Here is a 26094-nt window from a genome sequence, read left to right on the forward strand (position 1 = left end):
AATCTCTTTTCCAAAATGTATTTTAAATTTTTTCTTCAGTTTCTTAACCTTTCGTTAAATATTTACCACTGCTGCTTCCTGGGAAGATAATCTATAATCTCCATCACATACCATACGATTAAATATTATTTCACTATTTTCTGCAGGAGCACCTGTCATTAAAAAAGTACATTGTGGATATTGTGATTGAGAGTTCTGTTCCTGTGGAACCATTAAAAGATGGAGAGGAGAAACAAAAAACTAAAAAGAAAGCCAAAAAGCTAAAGGCACGGATGAACTCCAGGTAGTACAAATTTCTTTTTGATTTTTTTTAAGATTTGTTCTAAACTTTACCTTTTGTCCTTTAGTATGAGTGCAGTGGAAGGCTGAAAAAAAATTTAAAATTATTTGCTTTGGGAGTGTCTTGAAAATAACACTGATGAGCCTAATTTATGGCCACTTTCTCTGATTGAGAAAGAAAACTGAATATCGATCTGAAGCCCTTGGTTTCACCTGTTAAGAGCTTTTCTCATAATTGGATGCCAGTGCCCTGCCAAAACTGTAGCCTCTTCTAGCATACAATAGCATGTTTAAATCTGTGTAAACCATGCCTATTTTTCTTTCTAGCTATTGATTTTTAAATGAAGTATCAAAGAAAATCAATAGTAATCAACAAATAGAAGTCAGCCTGTTGTAGTGTCAAATCCCATGACTAAACTTAAATCATTTTTTGTTGCCTGTCACAACAAAAAGAAAGTTAAAAATACCTTAAAATGGAAAGTGAGTTGTCAGACCTGCAATTTGTTATTAGTCTAAAAAGTGACATGTGCAAATCAGTATGATATGCAGGACATTATTGTATCATGAACGGGCAGTGTCTGTCTTTATAGCTGAATAGTCCCCAGCTGAGGTTAATACTTAACTGAATATTATAAAGTATTTTTGCATTTATCTCTAAAAAATACTTCTCAGAAAGTAAGAATCATTGCTACATATTTTAGCTGCCTTGTTTTTAAGCACAAAGGGTTACAGATAAGAGAAAAACACCCAAATGAATTTTTAGAGCTTCAGCAAAAATGAAATGGTTTATTAACTCATAATAGTGCTAATAATGGCACATTAGTCTTCCAAAACACAATACTTGTACAATATATTACCGTTTCTAATGGTTTTCCTCTTTGGATGAGCAAATCCATGATCTGAATTGGAAGACACTGTTGAAGGCATTAGAAGACATTGTTGAAACTGGATAACATTTCTTTCAGGTTTCTGATTGATCGAGATGCAGAGTTATTCATATTACCTGTTGGTTTAATGCAGTTATTGGGTCCAATTTTAATTTTTTCTCAAGAGCTTCTTCTGTTGAATTTAGTCAAAGATTTGCCAGATCTAGGAATACAAGTTCAAATAACAATTTGTTATTGGCACTGGTAGTTGAAAAATTTTCTCAGAGCATTTTGAATTCTTCTGTGTCAGACTGCTAGGTGAGTCAGCATATTCGTCATCAAAAATTCTAATTAAAACAGTAATAAAGGGGATATCATTTTACAAAGGTGATATACTATTGAAAAGTACAGTGAACATTTCAAAATCTAAGAGGAGTTATATGGCAAGACATGAAATTCATGTTCATCAAGCTTGTTTTTAAAGGGTGAACTAAACTTTTCAATGGGATTACTGTCCTTGAAGATAATTGAGAGTTAAATTGAAGATTTCATCATGTGTTTTCTAATGTCAAAGTAAAAGGCTTACTAATAAAAATGTCCAGTAGCAATATGAAGCAAAGGTTGTTCCATGGAATTTCAAAAAAAAAAAAAATTGATGAGGGGAGGAAAAAAAAAATCCATTTGGGAAATTAATTGAAGCCATGCAAGTCTTGCCAGTCTTCTACAGCTACTGTAATTGGCATTTGAGTAATAGTAATAGGCACAGTAAAGACAAATACTGCCTGGTATTCCTGCATGTAAGCTTATTACTGGTGAGGTGGGGAGGTTTTCCATGTTCAGAAGATGGAAGAGGATTATCTTAAGTTATGTAGCTAAAGCAATTAAAGCAATAACCTCAGGGTTACAATATGAAATACTAAAATAATTTCGGTGATGTCTACTATGTTTTTGCCTAATAATCTGGACAGTACTACCATCAGTTGGCTGGGATTTTACTGCTCAAAATCAACTCAAAACTTAGGTGGAATATATATATGAAATATTTTATATATATATATAAAGTATGTATATAATATATAATTTATTGAGGATGGTTTGAAGATGAAGAGCATTTGATGTTGATAATTCAGTTTCACAGGTGTTAGCAGATTATCTACAAACCACATTTTAGTACATATTTGCAACTATTCCTCTTCTTTAGAAAAAGAAAGTTATAACAAACCCCCTTATACCTCAAGACTTGAAATTATGTATTCATTATAGTTTCTAGTAAGCTGTGATATTTTGAACTTAAAAGAAAGAAGTAACTGCATTCAGATAGGTTCCTGTTGCTCTCTTGAGTTTCTAGATCTTAAATCACTATTACAATATCAAAGCAATGAAGGGCAAAGGTGAATGAAGGAAGAAATTGTGATCAATGGGTTATTAGATATCTTGAGAAGTTTTGTTAGTCTTATTAATTATATTTATAACCCTAAGCCATTAAACTGGTGCTATAGTAACAACTGATATATAGCTAGGTAAATTATCTCAGGTTAACATGTATGAGCTGCTATCAGAATATTTTGGTACCTGCATGGCAAAAGAAGGCTTGATGAAAGCTAACCTCAAGCAGTAGAGGTGTAGCTACCAGCTATGAAGTATATACAGGTGAGAGATGCTTTGCAGTGGATTTAAAGCACTCCAGTCATGTTCATTTAGTAACAGATATTTTAGATGATTATTCATGTTTGACTGACTGGTCCGTACAAAACTCAAAGCTGAAATGTGTTGTTTCTGGCTAAGAGGCAGGAAAGAAGGCAAAAGGTTAATAAAGGAATCTCACCTTCATGTTTAATACTAAATTCAGTTGTGATTAATAGCTTTATTAATGACCCACAAGTCAGAGCTAGTGGTAATGTAACAATATTTGCATGTAGTGTAAGTTGTATAGGTTAAGCAAGCCGAGGGAAAATTTGAGTAGCTTTGGAAAACTTGATCCACTTGGGTGAACAGAAAATATAAAGAAACATTTTGTTTCTTAGTATCTGAGAGAAATTATAGGAATTAAATCTTTACTAAATCATTTTTTTTTGCAGTGCAGCAATGAAATACATTTCCCATTGGAAGCCATTGTCAACATCTTAGATTTGAAAAAAGCATTTGGACATTTGTAAAGTTGGCAAGAATGTAAACTGACAGCAGTTAACATTCAGAATACCTTGAAAATTAATAGGAAACACTGTTTTTATGGGCGAAAGTTGCACTGAGGCAGATTTTTTTTTTTTCTACTTCTGTCCTGAGGGACTTTTGGCACTTTCCTCTGGGGCTTGTTATGGGTGCTCTTGGTAGAGACAGACATATCACATACCTAATCTCAAATTTAGTCCAGCATGCCAGTTAAGTTTCCTTCAGGTGTGTGTACGGGTTTTTTAAAGAATTTTCCAAGCCATGAGTGATGTAGTCCCTTGGTCATCTGAGAATACAACCTCAAGAGGCTGGAACAGTGGATCTCCCTGAAGTCCCTAGAGATCTGTGTTGCATCTGTGAAGTCTTCATTTCAGAATAAAAATCGAAAGAGCAATTTTAACAGATCAAATGTTTTTCACAGCTAAATGCTTTTACTGCCTGCTGGATGTTTCTTCAATGCAGGGCCCCGTCTCCAAGAATTTTATTTTTCTGCCTCACTGTAGTGTCTGGACTAGTTTCACTTTGTGTGTGTTTGTCGTTATAAAAGGTTACAGGATTACCACTGTGCATCCTGTTTTGGTTGATGAGCTGGTGATGATTTTCACCTGTTGGCACAGGCTGGCTGGAGTCAAAACAAACAGTGGAAAAAAAAAGTCTTGTCTCCCTCTTCCTACATTTTGGCATATGGCCAGTGTAAATAATACTTTTAAGGGACTAAAGAGGTTTGTGTTTCTATTTTCAGCAGTAAAACAGCCATTCATGGAGGTATTTACTTCTATGGTGTATTATTAACGGGGCTAATTATGTTACAATACAGTCATTAGTTACATAAAAAAATACTCCTGAACCTGTAAATATAACAAGTTATTTATATGCTAATTATAATCTCTGCAATGTAGTTATCTTCTGATCTGCACTACATGTCTAAATTCCTAATATTTTCATCAGAGGAATGTGATAATTTATAATAAGCAGTAGGTTACTGCAGTATATATATCGCTCATATATATCTCTACCATTTGGAAAGCCAACTTAAATACACCATTTGTGTACTGATGTTATTCTAAAGTAGCAATATTAATTGTAAATTGTTAATGGCCAATAGTTAAGCATCAGTATGGATTATGACACAGCAGAATTGACAGAAATGCCATGTGTTTCTATGAAATAGAAAAAAAACCCTGAAGGTTAGAATTATCTTGCTGGTATTACATACTGAACGCTTTAGACAATAGTCAATAATAATGAATATTTTCTCCTGCAGGGCAAAGGAATATGAGAGTTTAATGGAAGCAAAAAATGCCATCTCTGACTCCCCATTTAAAGCCAAGTAAGCATTTAACTTTATATATGTTAGATATATACTTCTTCTTTCCCCTGTATGTAGTAGAATTGCTTCTGAAATTTCCAGTGGAGCAGGTGTGGTGAGGTTCCCAGTCAATCTTGAATTACAGATCTGTTTCTAATAAAAAAGGTCAGACATTATAAATGCAATTTTTTCTTAAGGCACATTGTATCTTAAACCACGTAAGATGCAATAATAAAGAGAACATATGCTCATGCTTTTATTACCTGGAAGCAAGAAGGTTCCAGCTTTGTACTTCAAGACTGGTGGTGAAAATTCAGCACTGGAGTTCTGGGGCTGAAAATCTTATGTTTGGCCTCCAATTGGTCAGAAACAAAGGATCCTATGGTGAAAGCACAGATATTTTAATGCACAGATGTCTTAATCTGGCATGAGTTTTTTTAATAATAGACCCTTTTATTGTCTAGAATAAGGCACAGATGAAAACAGTGGATGGTAAGATTAAAACAAGACCTGTTATCACTAATCGATTCCTCCTTCTTAGTTTGAAAATTGCTCAGGTTTTGCTTTCTGATTCCATTGAAACTGGTTGGCAAAAGGTGCAGGATATTTGGATTTCCAAAAAGCTTTTGACAAGGTGTCTCACCAAAGCTTTTAAAGAAACTATATCTCTGTAGCATAAGTGCAAATCAGTTAAAAACCTGAAAAGCAGGTTTAGTATCTGATCAGACCTTGCAGAATAGGGACATTACCAATAGAGTTCTGTAGTCCAGTGATGTTCAACATATTCACAAGTGACTTGGAAAAAGAGGGTAAGCAGCGAGGTGACATAGTTTGATGATGATGGAAAGTAGGGACAAAAGCTGATACTGAATGTTAGTTTTGAAGAGAGTGTGAGTGACTCAGCTGAAAAATGGCAGGTGAAATCCAGTGTATTTTAGGTGCTACACAATGGATGGGGAAGGCAGAACTCAATTGTATCTTCATGTACAAAGTGTGGGATTTGAACTTACAGAAGTGGTAGGTAGTTCCAAGAAAATACCAGCTTAGTACTTTTAGCAGTTAAAGGAAATCTTTGTTAAAATTATTTAGAAAGGAGCAAAACCAGAAAAAAGTGTCATGTACAAACGCCTGGGTCATCTACATCTTTTGAATACTATGTGCAGTTCTGGTTCTTCATCTCAGAAAGGATATGCTAGAATTTTTAAACATTCAGAGAAGGCAGGAAAGGAAATCAGTAATAACTTCTGGTAAAATTTATGTATTAGAGATTAAGTAAACTAGTACTTCTCATTCTGGAGAAAAATGTGATAATGGGAGGAAGTTTTAATGGGGATATGTTACAGAGATCTACAAGGTCATAAATGGCATGAGAAAGACGGGTGTTAGTTGTTTGCTGTCCTTCCTGGTACCAGAATGAAGGAGCACAAGATTAAGATGGAGCCAGGTTCAAAAGAAACCAAAGACAGTGATTCTTAATGCAGTGTGCAATTAGATGTGTGGAACTCATTGAAAAAAATCACGCAGATGCTAAAATCATTGCATCACTGCAGTTTTAGGAAACTCAAGATATTCCTAAACTGAAAATGGAGACAAGAAACAGATTAGTAATGAGGATTACATATGCTTGTCCTGTTCTTAATGTTCCCGAGACATCCATTTACAGTTCATTGTTAAACAGGATAGTGGGCAGCTTGTGTGCCTTTCTTACAGTTGTGCTTACTGTGGCAGGTCAGTCAAGAGGCTGTGGTGTCTCAACAGTTGGGTTCAAATACTTTCATCCTATAAAATTACAAGTACTCTCCAGGTTGGGGCTATTTGTCTTCAGACTGAGGTAATAACTAGATCCTGTATGTCTTGTGGTTGCTTCTGTCAACTCCTAAATTGCTGATATACTTGAAGGTAGCATTTTTTTATCAGTTACTGTTGGTTAAAGTGTTCAGATCCTTGCTGTTAGGCTTCCTTGGTTGGGTGTACAACTAGCCTGTATGCCTCATCTTTCACATAGTCTTTTCACTAGTTTGAAAACCCGCTGCTGAATCTCAGTATGTATTTTAAAATAATAAAAATCCATTGCTAATGTTTGAGATAAGAAAATGAGATATCTCCAGCAGATGGCACACCTGCATAAACACATTGGGGAAGAAGGTTCTATTGTTGGCTTTGTTTATTAATAGGCAGCACTTCAATTTTCAATATTAGTTTCATGGCAGATTAAGGCTTTTAGATTTGTAGCTTCTGTGTTTTGCTTTTCTTTGCTACCAGAAAATAAAAATTAGTCTAGTTGTCAGAAAGCAGAAATGTGGGGCATTTGAGTGACTCTGAAAATCCTGATAAGCTGTAGTGCTTCCACTTCAGGTTTTTTCTGACTTCTGATTATTGGTGATGTAATTTGGTCAGTCGTGTCTCAATTGCAGTGCAACAGAAACTCAGCGCTTTTTTTAAATTTTATTATTATGCCTTCACTGATCCTGAATTTACCATTTTAATTTCTGTTTACTTAATGAAATGCAAGTGTGCTTTCAGGCAGAATCTTCTCTTCCATCTGCTTTCTCATTTTCCTTCTCTGTTGCCTCTGTTAGGGCTATACCCTTTTAGATGTGAACTAGCATGATGGCCCCCCTGTAGCTCACTTTCATCACAGATCTTCGGGGAGATTTCTTCTGCAGTCTTCATGTAGAATCTAGTGATCTAGCAGATGCTTACATCTAAATTTTTAGAACATGGTTTCAGATATCATAGTTATTTCCAGAATTACACAACTTTTTACCTACCATCAGGGCTCAAATGTTTGCAAGCTTCTTTGATATCAAGGGGGTAGTGATGAGAGCTCAAGTATGAACCAACTTTTTAAGAAGAAATAGAGGACTGTCTATGAGTCAACCAGAAGCCCAGTTTATTTCTATTAAAATATGTTTACTCTGCACAATACATACAATAAAAAATTGAAGAAGGATAGGGCAGGATGGTTTTATCTCTCTCTGTAAAGGAAAGGATGACAGGACATGAAATTTTGTGAGGCAGGAGTTTTAGCCCAGACCATATCTGTTTACAGGGAAAAACATATTCATAGTACAGGAAAAATTAATGGGAAAATACCTTTTTAACAGAATTAGTACAGGATCCTACTTAACTAAGAACAGTAGGAAGAAGAATCAGCTGAAAGGAACAAACCATAGCAGATTTCCACTGAAACATTATTACATGGAGAACCTATGAAAATAGCTAAGACTCTTGCCTTTTTTGCCAGAACACAGTGTACTGTACTGTGAGCTAATATTAACTGCTACTGTACCTGGCTGAGAGAGAGCAAACTTCTGCCAATACTAGGAGTCTCAAACAGCTATCCGACACACTCTCAGATCTGCAAAGTTACTGAGAAAAGTCCCGTTGTAAAATGAAGTGGGTAAAAGCTGAGTGCTAAATGTGTTCTCTGTGTCAAACCAAATGCCAGTACCTTTTGTTTATTCCAGAGGAAGGTTTAAGGTATTCAGGTTGGAGTAGAAGTATACTACTGAACAGAAAATACTTTTTTAACTTAGTGGGCTGTGGAATTTAAAAATGAATTCTTTTTTAAATTCCATTTACAATGTGACAAATTGGTAGATTTAATTATTCGCTTAACAGAAGCAAATGTGTGTTAGAATGAAATCACTAAATATAACTTTCTCTTACGCTTCCTTGCTTATGCCACATTTCTTTACTCACCCTTCTCCTCCCAAATTGATTGTGTCTTTGCAAACAACTAAAACCATTTATGGAATGCAATTTCTTATCTGATTTTAGTTCTTAGTTGTGTTGTCAGTTGTTACAGAAGAAAGACAGAACCCAGAATTGGTCTTTGGCAGGTAAAAAGCCTTTTTAGATCACCTTTAAGATTAAGCCACCTTAATATTATGAGACCACTGATTTCCTGCTGCAGCTGATAGATTGTTTCAGTAGTTCTTGTTAGTTTATGGTTTGCAGATTTCTAAAACATTTTGCGCTAAAGGAAGCACTGATCCAAGTGCTTTCTAAGCTTTACATTGGTAATACACTGATATCAATAAGCAGACAGAGTTTTATCTGGCTTTGATAGACATGGTATGTGTACCTTTTTCAGTTTTGTGCTCTGAACTATTTCATGTGGTGAGGGACTTCCAAGGAAAAGAACTATGGATGTTCTCACCTGGGAGCAGCCAGTCTGTTGCTCCCTGGCCTCTCTCCACTGTGCATTAACTGTTTCGTCACTGGAGGCACCTAGGTCATTTTATAAATGCTGGTGGACTCTCGATGGATTTGTAATATTAATTCATATTCTCTGGGAAGTGATCTGAATGTAATTATGTAGTGTCCAGTCTGTTAAGTTAGCCTGTCAAAAGATGTGTTGGTGATGGCTTGTTCTGATTGCAGCATTCTCAGGTGTCTGTCAGAGCACATTTTTAAAAGGGAAGGAAAAAGTTTTCACAAAGTTAAGCGTTATTTACATCTATTTAGTAACTTCTAATCCAAAGGCCATATATTGCAGTGTTAAAGCAATCTGCAGGTAGCAAAGTGTAACTGTTACCCTTTAATACAAGCAGGAAAAGTAAGGTAATGAAAGATTGCCATATGCCTAAAGGGAGTTAGCAGGATTGCAGGGGGAAAAAAAAAAGACCCCTCAGTTTAATACTTTAGCCAGTCTCTCCTCCTGCAAGAAGGAATTGGGGTTTTTTACCCTTTTTTTTTTTTTTTTTTTTTTTTTTTTTTTTTTTTTTACTTACCCTTTTTTTTACACTATGTAGAGGGATACTTCATATACTATGGAAATGGGAACCACTATTATCCTGAAAAAAGGCTGGAGCACAAAAAGAGGAGAGTCAGGAAATGAGAAATTATTTCCTGTAGGAGTCTGCTGGAGAAAAGGTGGGAATGTAGTGTGAAGTTTGTCCTTGCAGAAGCCCAGAGCTAAATGCCCTTAACAATACAGTAGGTTCCTATTTTCCTTATGGTATATCAGTGCATTCACAAGATGAACTTACCTTGTAGGTTTTCTTGGTGTAGTAGGCTAGGGTCCAGCTGGGCCAGTTACAAGATACTAAACCAAAATACTGATTACTGGAAAAAAAAAAAAATCAGATAATCTCTGGAGCCTCCATGTATATGAATTTTCCTGCAGGGGTCAAACTGCAGGCAGTACAGAATAGGGCAGGAGCTGTACGTTGCTCTAAGAGGGTACAGCATAACTCCCTGTTTTGGGCTGGGCAGGAACTGCCACAGACTTTCTCAGTTCTCTCCAGGCACAGGCTGCATCAGGAAGAATCGGGGCTGTGTTGTCCGGCTGGCATCTGGCCGCCCTCGGCAGGAACATACAGGAGGAGTAACCACTCCTTCCGTACACGAACTGCACAGAATCCAGCGCTCTGCCCAGTCATACTAATCCTTCCTTGCATACGTTCAGTGTACGGCCAAGAAATCGTGGATTTAAATGTGGAAGTGCTGAAATACATTGATGTTACTATTTCAGGGCTTTTTTCCTAGAGATGAAATGTGGTCTATAAATATTAAGAGATCTTTTTCCTTTAGCTTATAAAATATATTAAACCTGCTATATTTAGCCCACACTAAAAAGAAACCCTTGATTCATACAATATTTTGTTTTAATTTTCCTTATTTTTCCATTTGCATTGCAAAAAGATCAGATAATATATTTGTGTTTGCTGAACATACATTACGGTAATGTTCCAAGACCAGTCAGTGTTCTGTCCTTTGTGATATTTCTTCTGCATTCTGAATTATCATTTCGTGGTCAATACTAAAATCTTAATTAGTGAGATGTAAATAACTTTAGATAAAAAGACATTAACTTGAACTTTCCCTTTTATTTAGCTCAGTAATTTTTCAGTTATCTATCATTCCCTGTACGGCATAGTAAGCATTGGAGGAATGCAAATTGGGGGACAGAGGGAAGATTAAATAATCATCTTGAAATGTTTGGATTTGTACTCAACAGTATTTCCACGTAATCACTGGATCAGGTGTTGATACCATGCTCCATTAATCTACAGTGCATGCAAAGAGGGTACAAGGAGTACAATATGTACAAAGAGTTCTCTCTTTCCAAATCTGTTCATAGCAATGATAAATTCTATGTCCAAGCACAAGTCATCTTGTGTAAACTTCTAGTCCTTTGAAACAGTCCTAAAATTATTCTTATTTCTCTGACACTGCCAGGAAGTCAGTTGTGCATGTTTTGGCTGGGATAGAGTTCATTTTCTTCATAGTAGCTTGGATGGGGCTATGGTTTGGATTTGTGCTGGAAACACAAAGATGTGAAAAAAAAACTGAGCAGTGCTTGCACAGAGCCAAGGCCTTTTCTGCTTCTCACCCAACCCCAACACCAAGAGGCTGGGGCGGCACAAAGAGCTGGGAGGGGGCACAGGAGGGACAGCTGGCCCCAGCTGACCCCAGGTGTATTCCATACCATAAGACGTCATGCTCAGCTCATAAAGCTGGGGGAAGAAGAAGGAAGGGTGGGATGTTCAGAGTGATGGCGTTTGTCTTCCCCAGTAACCGTTACATGTGATGGAGCCCTGCTTTCCTGGAGAACACCTGCCTGCTGGTGGGAAGCAGGGAATGAATTCCTTGCTTTGCTTGCATGCACAGCTTTTGCCTTACCTATTAAACTGCCTTTATCTCAGCCCATGACTTTTCTCACTTTTACCCTTCTGATTCTCTCCCCCATCCCACCGGGGGGGAGTGAGCAAGCGGCTGTGTGGGGCTTGGTTGCCAGCTGGGGTTAAACCACAACATCAGTGTAAGGATATTAAATTAAAATAATTTCTCCGTGGCTCACTCGGTGGGAGGAGGGAGTTTTTATTTCCCTTCTTTCCCCCATGTGATCCCATAGCATATGTTACCTTTTTTTGGCAAACAACCAACATACAGTAGGATATGAGGAAGTAAGAGGGTAATTCTTTAATGTGGGAAAACTGAATTTTTATTCTTCATGTTTTTTACTGTGTGTTGCTGAACACACACTTTAAAAGTTTGAATTTTGGTAAAAGTGTCCAGAAACACTTTTAGAAGAAACAGAAAGCTGGAAGCTTTTCCTTGAGAGTTAACATGTTGTACAGCTTTTTTTTTTTAACTGAGGACAGAAACTGAATGTGACTTTTAACTTCTGTAGCATCTTCATAGACTGCAGAGAAAGAAAGGGAATTTGTCAGCAATGTAATATGACTATATTTTGTTTGAGTCCTTACGAGTAGTGTTTTGATAAACCTTACACATTTTGTGTGCTGATGCCTGATGTAGATGAGGAGAGTCCCTTTCTTTAGCCACTGTGGTTAATCCTGGTTGAATTCCATTCCTCTGATGCTAAATGAAGCAAATGGAAACCCATCTTGGTGTCTTCTGTCAGATGAAGTTACAATATAGTGTGGTGGGTTTTTTTCCAGTGTCTTTTATATGCTTTAATCATGGAATTTGGGTAGATGTTTTGAAGACAGAAAGTCTTTACTTTTGGTTAATGCACTAGGATATTGCCAAGGCAGTAGCCTTTCTAAATCCCATTCTGTGAGAATACCTGAAACACTCTGCTTCTAGATCATCTTCCCAGACTGGAGCAATTTGACTTTTCATTGGTGCTGCAATCCGCTCCTTATGCTCAGCAGAGTTAGTGGTCATCTGATTTACTGTCCAAGTCTTGCAGTTATTTGTGTTTTGGCTGTTAATTTTCTTTCCCATTTTAGCTCATGGCTTACTGAGTTAGACAGAGGTTTCCTCTAACCTCATTTTCCACAGAGGAAATAGCAGTGCAGAAAATCTCATCAGTACATAATCTCCCTTTATTTTTCTTGTCATAGAAAAATCCTGGCTGAATATTAGTGGATTCAGCTGACCAGCTGGTAAGAAGTCCAAGACTCAAAATTCTGCAAATCATTTTTTTTGTACTTTAAAAGCATATGTTTATTTTCAGCGTCTGTTGAAAGCTTTTAACAAAGCTATTAATTTTTTCAAAGAAAAGGTACCAAGTGCCTGTTTCCTATTGATGAACAGGAACTCTGTATGCTTGCTCCAAATTAATATTCTGAATATTTTTTTTTATACACGACTTCTTTTTGATACATTCCCCAGCCATTCCATCTCCTTTCTCTCCTCTCTTGAGACTAGTTAATATAATACTGTCTTTGCCATTACTCTGTGGTCACTTCGTGAATGCTTTCTGGCCCTTTTACACTGACAATCTCCCATTTTATGATAAGCATTGATACCCTTCCCTTCTCTTTTCCTTCCTATAGAACTATGTTTGCTTCCAGTCACAACAGTCTTTCTCCCACTCTCCTGCTCAGTTACCAGCTTTGTCCCACTTTGGGTACAGGTTGCTCAGTAGATCAAGCCAAAGGTCCACCAAATGCTGAGCCTGTTGTTAAGAGCAGCCAGTAGCAGATATTATGCAATGGTTGACAAATACGTGGCAAATACCAGAGGATGCTTACTTCCTACTTCTCTCAGTCTCTAGTTAAGGGACTCTGTTTAGCATTTGTATCATCTGCTTTAAGGCATCTACAGATGGAGAAGTCGGCATCTGAGCTAGTTACTGACTTCACATCCAGGGCAAAGAAGGACACATTGAGTGTGTTTCCACTGTTTTATTTTAGGCCTTAGGATGAGATGAATGGTGCCTTGGAACTGCGTATTTCTCCTCGCTGCCTAGCAGGAGAGCATAGATGAATAGCCCAGATGTAGATGTGTAAAATTGAAATGAATCCTAACCTACGTGTATCTATATCTCTCCCAGCTCTGCATTTTGGCTTCATTACTGACCCTCATTAATAAAATGCCCTTTCTGAGGTAGTCTGCAAAGTCACTACTTTTCACTTACTCAAATAACCCTAAAGAGCCATTTCTTTTATGATACCTATAAGAAATTAGCAAAGTAGTCTGCTGTTCTATTTCCCTTACTCATCTCAAGAGTGAACTGCTTGGATAAGTGGGTGGAAAGGATTGAATGTTGGAAGAAAAGGAGGAGGAAACCATGTTGAAAATGAAGATGGCAAAAACTAGCAGGATAAACTGTGGAGGGAGAATAGGGAAATTAACTCTACTGGACAAACAATAGCTAATAAACAAACACATTTATGGCTGTACTGTTCACGCTATTTCTGTGCCATTTCCCTGAAAAAGTAGATAGTGAAATGTCGTAGACACTCTAAGCTGACTGTATCTCTTCCTGTATTGCATACTTTACATGCTGTCCGGTATAGATGATAGTAATACTTTTACACAGATTTTCATGATTGCTTTATTGAAATTCAGTTAGCGGAGTTTCCGTACAGAGATGAAAGTTACGTGATCAGGAGAGTTTTTGCTTTAACTGCTCTTTGTTCTCTGTTTAATGTTGAAGGTTACAGCGATTAGCAAAAGATCTTTTAAAGCACCTCCAAATGCAGGATAGCTGTTCGCTGGGGAACAACAAGGTTTCTTCTCTGGACAGGACTTTAGGAGAGATCTCTCGTATTCTGGAAAAAGAGGTATTGTGACTGTTACTATATAACTTCTGATCAACCTATAAACTGTGTTGCCCTCAAATATCATCAGTTTGGATTTGGGAATGTTTTTAACATTTATTTATGAATACATGACCTCTGTCAAATAAGCAGTCTCTGCTGTTACGCTTTTCTGTGGTGGTTGCAGCAGTGGATGCTTTTATTTAGACATCAGATTTTGTATAGGCAGTTTTGCAGAAGTGCTGAAAACACGCTTGATCATCTGGATAATTGACAAGCTGTATTTCCACTGTATCTTCATTAGGCTTGTTTTCAACCTGGGCCATTTCAGTCATCTAGCTTATAGTGCATATCCACAAACAGCTTTTACAATAAGGGGCCAAAACAATTCATAGAGGAAAGAATTGGAGCCAGCTTTGCTGTCACAGCCACCATATTGTGGTGTTATGGCTGACTTTTGAAGGAGCACAAATATGTTGAGTTTTCCCAGAGTACAACAAAGCCTGTGTTTTTTGGGTGAGGTCTGTGATGGAGGATGAAGGTATGATGTGCTTATACATGGGATATTTCTATGTTTTGAATTTTTTTTGAAGTGCTGTGTTTGTAGAACATGTTTTGGTTTATGGTAAATGTTGGGGGTTTTTTAATTTATAGCATTTGCATCTTTTTTTACTATTTCATCATGGTCGGTCTGCAGCCACAGTGCTTTGTGTCTTCTAATGCATCTTTTTGCTCCATTAGAACCACAGTATTTCAGTTTTCAGCTGGAACATTATGTTCTGTCCTGTCTTTAACCATTAGAAATAACTTGTCTTTTGTATCCATAATCAAGAAATCGTGAAAGTTATTTCTGAAAGAAATGAAATTAATGAAATCTGAGGAGGGGGTTGCATCATTGTGGTTCAGAGTTGGTGTCTGTGAAGATGAGAGCTTGATGCTTTTCACAGCTTAGTCAATGTGGAACACAACTGCTAATAGCATATGCTTTTAAATACTAAACGCTGCCTGGGATGCACAGGGTGCTGCCATGTATTCTGTTAGTTACTTCGAGCTGCTGATCAAGTTTTAGTAGTGTTTTTGGAAGAGTTATGACACTTTCAGATTTTGCAGTGTCTGTGTTAACAAATTAGTTTTTCAGTAAGTATTTATTTCAAATAACAGAGATCATGTTGTTGCATGAAGACTCTAAAAAGATGTATCTGGTTTGAAAGTTATCTAAATAATTACTGGAAACTGTTATTGGGAAGTGGTGTTCTATCCAGCGTCTCATCAATAGAAGTTTTCTGAGATTTTTTTAAATGAGACACGAATTGCAGCTAAATGTTAGTCATTAATTGTTCGTAACGTTTTACTGCTTGTTGAGTCTGCAGTGGGGAAATAAAAGATAAATTTGATAGTCTTAATTGGCATGCATTATTTCGTTGATTTGGGTTTTTACCCCCAAAACATTACCACTGAAGAAGTGTTATTACCTCTGCGTGTCCTAATCAATAAGGTCAAGAAAGATTGATTTCAATAGCTGTCACTGTGTTTACAGCACAGATCATACATAGTCATTTATAGAAGTGGATAGTAATTCTCTTGTTAACTTGCAAGTCAAGAAATCAGGAGACACATCTTACATGTCAATGGGCGGTGAAAAGAATCTTGATGGTGTCAGTCATCGACTGAGAGGAGACTGACACTGTTAATTGAATTTCCCTGGAGAGCATAAAAATATACCATAATGTGGGGGGAGGGAGTGGGAACCACACAAGCTGTCAGTGTGTGTGAGCTGATAACATTGATTTACCCTTGCTAATGGCCGGGGTTGAATAAAGAATTGCCCTGAGGGAGGACAGAGTTCACTACAATAGATCCTTGCCACTTACTAGAAATTCTTCAGGCTCAGAAGTCGTCATGCAAAAGTATTATAAAATAAAACTGATCCAAAAAAACCTCTTTTCAGTCACGCTGTGAAACATTGGCTTTTCCTTTTGTTAATAGTTCACATGGACTGAAAAATGTATTTACACTGTCTCACTCGAGAAATTAAGATTAGTTTTACAAACTATGAAATAAAATGCTGAGCTGTTGTTGGTAACAGTAAATAAGAAAAATAAATACCGTTACATTTCTTAACAGAAGGAAGGGTTATTCAGCTCATTAGAAATTCCATGACTGTATTAAAACAGCATTAAAAGGTGGGTGTGTGTTCTTTACGCAAACTTGAGTCACAGAAAAGCCACATACAAAGGATTGGCAGCCCTGGCTCACTGAGGTTTGCCTTCAGGTGGAATTGAATCAGACTAACAATTCCTTTTTGGACTTGGTCTTCATCTGTTGTGTTTCATAGTAAGTGTTTCTCACTTCTGGACTTCTTTTATAATGCGAGAACGTTCTAGGATGAGGCATGCCTGCATGATTATTGTAAACCTGGTTTTGTTTTGCAAGCCTTCCTGGTCTGCTCAACACAAACAGATTCTGCACTTGGGGCCAAGCGATTCACTGATATAGCAAAAAGAGTTTGTTTAATGTCAACTTAAAGGGTTTTGTGTTGGCATATCCTCTGGATAGTCAGATTTGAGAAATCTGTGTCTCAGGCAAAGATATGTCTTAACCACTGTATTTTTTGAAGTCCTGTCTGTTTATTGTAGCACCTTCCCTGCTTCTCATTAGCACAGAATTCATAGGCTGTGGCCAGTTCCACATGCAACACATCAAAATCAACAACTTTTGCTTTGAATCCAGTGCATGATTTGAGTGCTAATAAATGAAAGAGGAGTTGCTTTGCTTTGCTTCAGGTGGTTGTTAGGTCTCCAGGCGCTTCTTGATATGTCCACGTTGACTTACTTGGGTGAAGCTCTACAACCACTACAAGTATTGCACCCTATGCCAGAAAAGTAGTTGTAATTTAGCAAGTTGAAGTGCAAGTTTTGAGGATCTGACAAGGAGTATAGCCATTAATTGCATACAGCCTGTGGTTCAAATGTATTTAATTAAACAAACATAAAAGGTGCTATAAAGTCATAAACCACAAAAAACGTCATTCCAGTTTTAAATAGATTTGTACCCCTCAGGTCATGTGTCATTGCTTCTGCTAGTCAAGCAAGAGGTGCAAATCTGGATGGTGGTGTATACATCTGGCAAGCTGTCTCCAAGATGTATCTACAACATGTACTGCCGGGGTGCTGGTTTGGGTGTGTTCTGGATTATTGGAAGGCAGTCCTTGGGTTTTGTGCATAGGCTCTCATCCTTTCTGGCAGAAATCCTGGAAGGAAGTTGTGTTCACTTTCACCTCTACTTTGTTCAAAAGTATATTAAAAAACCAGACACAACAGCAAAATGCATGCAAATGTTACCAAAAAGCCCTGGCCTGACGTTGGCAGATTGTCATATGGGACTCTTCAAGCTCTTAATAAGAATTGATAATGCTCAGTTTAAGATACCCAGCAAATGGGCCTTTGATGCTAGAACAAAAACTCATGTACCCTCTTAAAGAAGGCAGGGCTGATGTTTGAAACTGCAGGGCTAAAGCAGTTTTTCTGCCACAGTTGTTTTGATTTTATACATGTTCGTTCTTTGATGGGACTAATTTTATACATCCGTTAGCAAGGGCAGCAGTGTGTTTCAGATGTGCAACAAATCCTAGATTAACTACTCAAATTTGACTTGAGCACTCATACTGTAACGTCCTGTAAAAGGGAACACTTTCAGAAACCAGTATATTTAAATCTGTATATCCTTATTAGTGTGACTACAGGTACAGTTTTAAGTTTCTTATGCTTATATCATGTATTTCCCTCAATGTATAGAGGTGATATTTACTGATTAAAAAACCAAAACCATTCTCTGCTGCATAGACGTTGGGCATTACACTGACTGAAGAACATGTATGTCTAAGGCTATGAACCTGACCTGGTTCGGGGGTTACTGACGCTCATGTGGTCACCCTTAGACTTGCTGACAGAACATCATTTCCCTAAGGTTCTTCCTAAAATTTGGTTTTGGGGGGTTCTTGAGGGCCCAGGTTTTAAATGTCCTACTTTAAAATTTTTAAAGTATTCTAGGTGATTTTGATAGGTCTGAGTGAGGCAGAGACGGCAGACACCATTATTCTGAGGAATGTGGCAGGATGCTACCTTCAATAAGGAGGACAGTGACAAGCAGATGAGGGCAGTAGCCTTTTCACCTGGCTCAGCTGCAGCTAAAACACTGCAGTTAAATCACTTCAGTTAAATTTGTACAATACTGACATGTGACATCTAGACAAGCCCTTAATGTATCTTCCGTCCTGACGGGGAGTATGACTCGGAGATTCAATGCGATCAAGAGCGAACCTCATCATTTTTGGAATCCAAGTGCAGCAGTTAATCTGCTTAACTGGGATTATTATTAGATGATGTTTCTCGTCAGACCGCTAGTTTGAAAAAGATCTTCATCACGACACAACTTGTAAGATTCATTTAACTAAGTGATTTGACAGAAGATCTTACAGATGTGCTCCTGAGGAGAGGGCTGCAACCACAGGGGAGAGAGAGAGGTTTTATAGATGTCCCAGCCTAAGCAAATGTTACAGCTGAAGCTCGCATGTCTGTCACAAGGCACAAAGCCCCAACAAACAAGCTTTCACTGGCTCTGGTGTTCATAAAACTTCCTAGGATTTTGTACAGTTTTGAGGATAGCCGAGTCCCTAATCTGCTTCAGGCTCTCTAGGTGTTATAAAAATCTCAGTAAAGAAAAGTGAGCGCAAATTAAGTTTTTAAAGTGGAAGTAAAATGGAACCAGAAGAATAGGAGGCTTTTAATAACTTGGGCCATGGTGCTTATAGTTACTTACCAGCTCTCTTCATACAGATCTATAACTAGCTGCTTTTCAGTAGGCTAAGTTTCAAGATACTTATTTTTATTACTAATTCAGAGTAGTATTCTTACTGGAAACAGATTTAAGGGGAAAAAAAAAAAATACTTCCTTAGAAAAAGTCTAATTTCGTAACTGAAAAATGTGTGAATCTGAGCTGTTAATTGACTGCAGTGTTTTAATACTTTTTTAAAAAAGGGATCTCAGTGCTTATGACCTCTAAAAAGTGCTTTCTCAGTGACCATTAATGGTTTGGTTTGTGTCAGACAATGTTTTTGGGTTTGTGATTTTTAGATAGATTTTTCAGCCTCCTGCTTCAGCAGTCGTGATGTCAGCTATTTACATTTCAGTAAAATGTTTGTCGTAGCTTTCAAATACATGGGGACTGTAGACAGACAGTGTTTATCCCATTGTAAAGACTGTCAGAAATGGTCGGCTTTAACAGCACGGTCAGGCCCAGTATTTATGTTTTATTCTCTAAACTGTCAGGCCTATTGGGTATGGTGACCATAGCCAGTGTGAAGATTAATAGGCCAGTTTTTGGAAAGCACACTGAATTGCCTGGCTGGATATGCCTGCTTTTTTTTTTTTGTATTGTATTTATATTATATTTTTGTATTTGTATTCTAATAATACAAATTCTGAATCATCAGAAACTGAAACAAAATTAAAAACTGCTGAAGAACTAAGGTGTGGAACAAATACCATGTTAAATGGAATACATGTAAGCTTTTGTACCATTCATGATAAATTTCATCAAAAGTATCTACAGAGATTTAAAATTGCCCCTCTGTGTGCGTATATGTGTATATAAATATATATGATATGTGTATATACAGACAAAATAGATTTTAGAAGCAAACACCCTGCTATAAATACTCCATATTGTTACTTATTTAAGTCTTTAAGAACACAGTGGGATTTGTGATTCCCAAACTCATGCATTTGATTCTGGTGCTGCAAAAATGTGTGAAGCTGGCTCAAGCACCTAGGTAGCTGCATATTTCTAGTGTAGCAGAGCAGTGTGGCCATCAACGAGAGGATTGAAAGACACTGAATTTAATGGCTGTATTTTATTTTTCAGAAGAAGAGAGTTCTGGACCAGCTGAAAGGCAATGATGTATCTTTAAGCTTTCCTTGACTTGCTATTAATTACATTTGTACTGGATATAGCATTGTCGCTCCACATAATTTTTGTTGTTTTGAATGAGTATTAGACAAGATTCTGTAATTTGGTATCAGTCTTGAAGTTCAAATTTGTAAGCTAAGCAAGAGTGACATAAATACGTAGTGCATTTTATGCTAGATGATGTCACTGGAAAAATCAGACTAGCTTGAAAGCCCACAGGCCATAGCTTGAGGTTTGTGGCTTCTATTTCATAATTGAAGAAAACTGTCAAGTGTGAGTTAGAAGCAGAAAATTTTAAACCTAAATTTTTGGCTGAAAACAACTGATCCAAGTTTAACTTAGTTCTGTTAATCAGCTAGACTCCTCAGAGGCACGGATGATCAGTATCTTGAAGAAAGCAGGAGTGTTAGCAGACAGAGCAATGATTCAGTAATCTTTTCAAAATTAATAATTCTTGACTTTGGAGCACTGAAAGGTCAGCTGAGAATAAGATGGTGGCAAAAATCTGTGGTCCTAAAAAAAAAACTGTGATGACTTCCCCCCCCCAAATTATTTTGGTTGACTTTTATTTAGGAAAAGGAAGAGATGGAGAGGGGAAGGCAATAATACATGAGTTTAGGAGTTGTGAATAGAACAGATTCCTCTTTTCAGTAGCAGAGCATTTCTGTAGGTAATTACAGTCACTGGTTAAGTGTTAAGGATATCTACACCTCTAGAAGAAACCCAGCATCAAGTCTGATGCATGGATTCGTCAAGGGCTAGAGAAATCACAGGAGGTGTCAGCTTATCTGTCACCCTCTTACTAAATCAGAAAAAGCATCATAGGTCATTATATATGAAAAAGGGTGAAAATTACCATTTTTGTGAATTTACCGAAGTCATGGACTAGTGGCTTTACCCAAATTATAGCCACATTGTATTTTGTGATCTTATGTATATGCATGCATATACACGCAGGCACATTATTTAACACACTCAAACATCTATTGTATATAGCCTCACAACTGATGTGTTTCTCAGTCTGACTGAAGCTTTAAAAAGTTACTTAACGTTTATGTTTGAGCGTTATTATAGTAACGAAAAGCTTGGTCAAGTTGCTAAACTTTTATAGGCGGATTTGTGATTGAGAGGTGCTTGTATATTGCTTGACAGGGTGATGTCTGTGATGCAGCCCACTTGTTTTCTTGTTTATTTAGTATCTCCCATTTCTCCACTAGAGGACACTACTGGCAGAAACAACAGCATGTCCTTTTAATCCTTAGAAGTAGTAAATCTACTAGAAGTTAAATTTTGGGTTTGGAAGAAAAATGCTTACTGATATGACTTCTAAGGCCAAAGGTATTACCTGCTAAATTAATTTGCATGTTAATCCTCAAAGTTCTGTGTTTAGTTATGGGTATGTTCAAAATAGGCTTCAAAATATTGTTGATTTATATATTGAACAAACAGGCCCCAGTTTCATTCAGTTTGAGTGCTCTTGTGGAGCGTGCCTTCATCTTTCTGAGATCAGATTCAGCCATTTCTGTGGCACTTCACATGCCAACATGCTTAGAAATTACACAGCTTTTGTTCCTATTGAGCTGCTTATAGCAGCACGTCTCCTGGGCTTGGTGCATTGGGGTATTTACACAGGTAAGTGGTGTATATCCTGTCAAGACCTAAATGTGCAATCATACAGAGTGTTCTATAGGGAAAAAATAGAAGTACACACATGCACAGTATTCATTTTTAAAAAAAAAAAAAAAAAGTAGCCACATGCCCCCAGTTAAATAGGCATATTTATGAACCACTGTTGCTTGTGCTATCTACATTTTATGCTAATCTGCAATACAGATTGGGGTGGCCAGTTGCTAGCGCTTGAGCAGTAGTTCAGCTTGGCTGTGGTGGCAGGAGTGTCACGGGCCCAGCAGCTGGGCTGAGCTCTGGCAGTGGCTGGCAACGCAGATTCATGGCTGTGGATGAAAACAAGCCGGCAAAGGCCCCCGAGCCCCACATCCGTCCTGTGCGCTTTCCACCTCCACTCTTGCAGTGGCACCCTGTGGAGTTGTTAATACTGTCATGTTGTAACCTACTGCTTTTCTCTTGCATAGGTGGTATGTGTCTTTTGGCTCTTAGCCATATGAAAATTTTGATACACAGTGTGTTGGTTTACACCAAAAAGTCTGCTTTTATATTGGGCATTTTGTGGTCAAAAAATAAAATAGACTCACACAGTATCTTAACTGTGCTTTCCTCAACGTTCTGGGGTTTTGTTCTTTATGAAAGTAGTTGCTGCTCTTACATTTCATAGATAATCAGAAGTTAGAACTTTTAAGCTTCATTTTAGCTGAACATGTATTTCTATACAAAGAATGGATTAATTTTTTAATCTATCAATTTTCCAGCTTCAAATACTACTGCAGTAGCCAGTTCCAGAGCTCCAATAATGTCACCTGAAGGAAAGTCATTAATTAAATGTAAAGCTGAATTGTAACAGTTTAAAAATTATTTAAAGTCAAAATCCCAACTTTATTAAGTGTGTTGAATCGCAAAACATAAAAATAAGTCTGTTCTACCAGTTAAAACTAGAATTCAGGCCTTTGGAACTCTCTGTTTTACTACCAAAAATCTAATAATTTTGCTAACACAGGAAGAAACGTAGGGAATTTTGTATTTATGCTTCCTTTATTGCAATTGTTAATCTAGTCTTTACCTGTCCTTAGGAGAGTACAGAACATGAGTTCAGAGCATGAACTCAGGAACTGATGAAGCAGATATAAGTGATGGAAAATCTGAGATGGAAGTAACCCTCCTCAAAATTAATTGACTTCTTTAAGCCCTTTAACTGAGAGATTGGGGATTTTTAATGTATAGGTGTTCAGCACTGAGTGCCAGTGATGCACAGTGCCAGTAAAACATGGTTTGATGAAGGGTCAGCAGTGTTCAAAGCCTGGAGTATGGTGCATTGTGCTGTATCTACCATCTTAATTACATATGGTCCAAACTGCTTTTAGTAGTAGAAACATCACCTGATCTGATCAATGACGACAGCGGCTTTGTTAGTAATAGTGCAGCGGCTACGTGCAAACACAGAAGGAGCATTTTGGGCAGCATTTTTCTACCCAACAGCCATGTCCTGTCACTGCCAGGAAGAAGTCAATAGGTCAGATGTGTGTTGTGCCTTGTAAATTGGACCAGGCAGCTTTATATCATCAATAATTCGTTTGCCCAGAGTTTCTATAATCTATGGATTAACCTTTTTCTCAAGATGAACGTATAAACAGGAACTTGTTACTAGAGGTCAGCTGCAGACTATTTTTTAACTTGTTTGCTGGAAATGGTATTAAAAGGCAAGTTCAGTTCACAAAGAAGCTCTGCAGTGTACTTATTCCAAGATTATTCAGAGGTTAATTTACTGTGCACAGTGTGTGTAGTTGAAAATTGCTGTGTTGATTTCTGGTTCTGTGGGATGCAGTTCAACGTTAGTACCTTCCAGTGCACTTCTGCTGTCACATCCACTATTTGTGGCCTTTTGCTGTCACATCAGGCTTTTTTCCTTCTGTGTCAGTTTAGAACTAATGCATCGTATCAGATTGGATATAATGGATATATTTAAATCCAACATATGTGAAGTTTCTCTACTAAGCATTTACAGGACAAGAGATACGTTTTAATGTCATTGAAGTACAGGTACTGATTTCTCAGTAATGAGAAAATGCCCTACACAGGCCCATTTCTGCTAATGAGCAGATGCCAATTTACAGATCATGGTAAGAATCATGGATTATTATAGTTTCTAAAGAACTAAAGTTTTTATTTCATTTAGTCTTATGGTCTATGTATACACACATGGTATAGACACATTTTCTTGCATGTATTCTTAAAATTCTACATCTGGTTTGAGACCATCACTTCTGTCTTGAGGACATAGCACTTATACATGTCTTTGTTGCCTGTTCTCATGTTTTGCAGTACTTCATAAACCCGCTTTATTAATCTGCCCTGCAGTCTTTTGTTGCTGTCCTGTAGATGAGGCAATGGGCAAATCGTCCAAGGGGTTACAAGAGTACCTCAGGCAATCCGAGTGAAAGCTGTGTTTAGAATTCAAGGGCTCTTGACTGCACTACAGGTCTTTAAACAACTGTAGCTCCCTCTCTATACATCTTCTCCCACAGAATTTTAATATCTTTAGTTTTGCTTGATTGCACTGGTTTTCATAGTTTAGTTCAGCTGAAATCAGTGCTGCTTTCTAGTGGCTGAAAGCTTTCAATAGTGAAATGTCAGCCATAGGGGTTTAAGACTCAAGTGTTGCAAGAGATCTATAACTTTCCTTCTCACTGGACAATTTCTTGTCCAATAAACTGCTGAGAGAGTACCTCGTGGTTGTGCTTTTTATATATTTGTTTGGGAACTTCTATTTATGAGATTATTCAGAAAAAGTCAAATTGGCCTTAGCTAATGGAGTAATCTATGGAGATCTAGGAGCAGTTGTTCCTGGTATTAGAGACTTAAACCTTTATCCTTGCTTTCTTCCTGTAATTGATGCACTTACTAGATGCCCTGTTATTTATAAATAGACTAAACATTTATTTTTAATAAGCACAAGTGCTGCAATGCCCAGTGTTGTCTTCCGCAATATCTGTAAGGACAATTCTTATTTTTCCAAGCAATATTGGCTGTTTTCCATTATGTTACTTAGTATGAGTGAAAGCAGCTGAACAGATAATGTGGAGTTCACTAGTTTACCTTTACCTGTCTTTCCTTTATGGCTTTCACTGACTCTTGAAACTTCACAAACAGGATTGTAAGGGTCCTGTCCTTGTCAACAGAAGCGTTAATAGAGTGCCGCTCTGATTTTACTACCAAATGGAAAAGACTGGTCCGAACTTGGAAGGAGATCATTTGAATAAGGTTCACCGTATTCAATGAGATAATACAGTAATTCAGTAAGGAGCCCTATCCAATACAGTTTAGTTTGCAGTATGGGCAGAAGTTTGGAAACAGAAGAATGAATAAAATATATAATATGCATAGACAGAAGTTATATCTATGAGCATGTGACATTTAGTGTTTGCAGGACAGGCTTAAGAATCAGTTCCTTAGTAGTGGTGTTGTCCCTAGGGCCAGACCAATTTTAAGCTGCTTGTCAATAGTGTACTTTCAGAGGGTATAATAGTAAATGCCGCCTCTTTTTTTATTTGTCATTTGATTAGAAAATAAAGGAAGCCTCATTTTTGTTGTTGCATTTGAGTGATGTATCAACCACTTTCTTTTCATCTTTTTTTTTGTTTGTTTGTTTTACTTAAATATTTGTCTTCCTTTGTACTAAATAGAAGATACATGAAGTTGCGGTCAGCATACCTTAGCTATTCAAGTGAAAAAAACCCAACAGTATTATCCAAATGGCTTGGATGTTAGAGGCTGAGCTCTACACAGGACTGCAAGTATTGAACATCATGCAGGGAGTGAAACACCTTCTGCAATGTAAGGCCCATTTACCTATCTACACATCTCAGCAGCTGGAGAGGTGCTAGGTAAGCATCCTCTCCTAGATAAAGTCAGGGAGATTAGTCTGTGTGGGGTATAAACACAGAAACCAGAGGGGCTGCCTTGTCTTCAAGGCTTCAGAATCAGCTTTAAGGCTTCAGAATTTGCACTTTGCTTTGGTGTGAAGGAGCTAAGGAAGGCTAAGGTGTGAAGGAGCATTTCTCAAACCCTCCTTTCTGCAGCCTTGCATAGCATTGCATAAAGAGCTTGGGTGCTTTAACACATAAGCAATGCACGAGGGCGGCGTTGATACAAATACGTGATAGATATGTCCTTAATGTGAATGACTGCCTCCCCCCAATGGTATGCAAATGATACTAAGCCAGTTGTGGCTCATGTTTTAATCCTAAACTAGTTTCCCATTGATGTTCAGTGCTTGAAATTCTGTTACGGGTCAAGTCACTCATGTTTAAAACCACTTTGAGATTTTCAGATGGAATGGGATATTATTAGAATACTGATTCCACTACAGAGAAGTATTATAGGGAACAAAATTGTCTATTTTAATTG

At 37.5% G+C, this 26094-nt stretch overlaps 1 protein-coding gene across 2 annotated transcripts in view; it reads left to right on the plus strand.

Moving 5' to 3' along the window:
- SCAPER (S-phase cyclin A associated protein in the ER) overlaps positions 1–26094 on the plus strand; it is a 161919-nt gene that overhangs the window by 72923 nt on the left and 62902 nt on the right. For both annotated transcript variants that reach the window (XM_035899552.1, XM_009643932.2), the window contains exons 20-22: positions 147–283; positions 4579–4644; positions 13988–14114. In XM_035899552.1, the coding sequence (XP_035755445.1) occupies positions 147–283; positions 4579–4644; positions 13988–14114 (330 nt within the window). The remainder of the gene's footprint in view (positions 1–146; positions 284–4578; positions 4645–13987; positions 14115–26094) is intronic.

The sequence above is a fragment of the Egretta garzetta genome, unplaced genomic scaffold (assembly GCF_000687185.1).
Source record: "Egretta garzetta isolate BGI_Z169 unplaced genomic scaffold, ASM68718v1 scaffold287, whole genome shotgun sequence".
Lineage (NCBI taxonomy): Eukaryota > Metazoa > Chordata > Aves > Pelecaniformes > Ardeidae > Egretta > Egretta garzetta.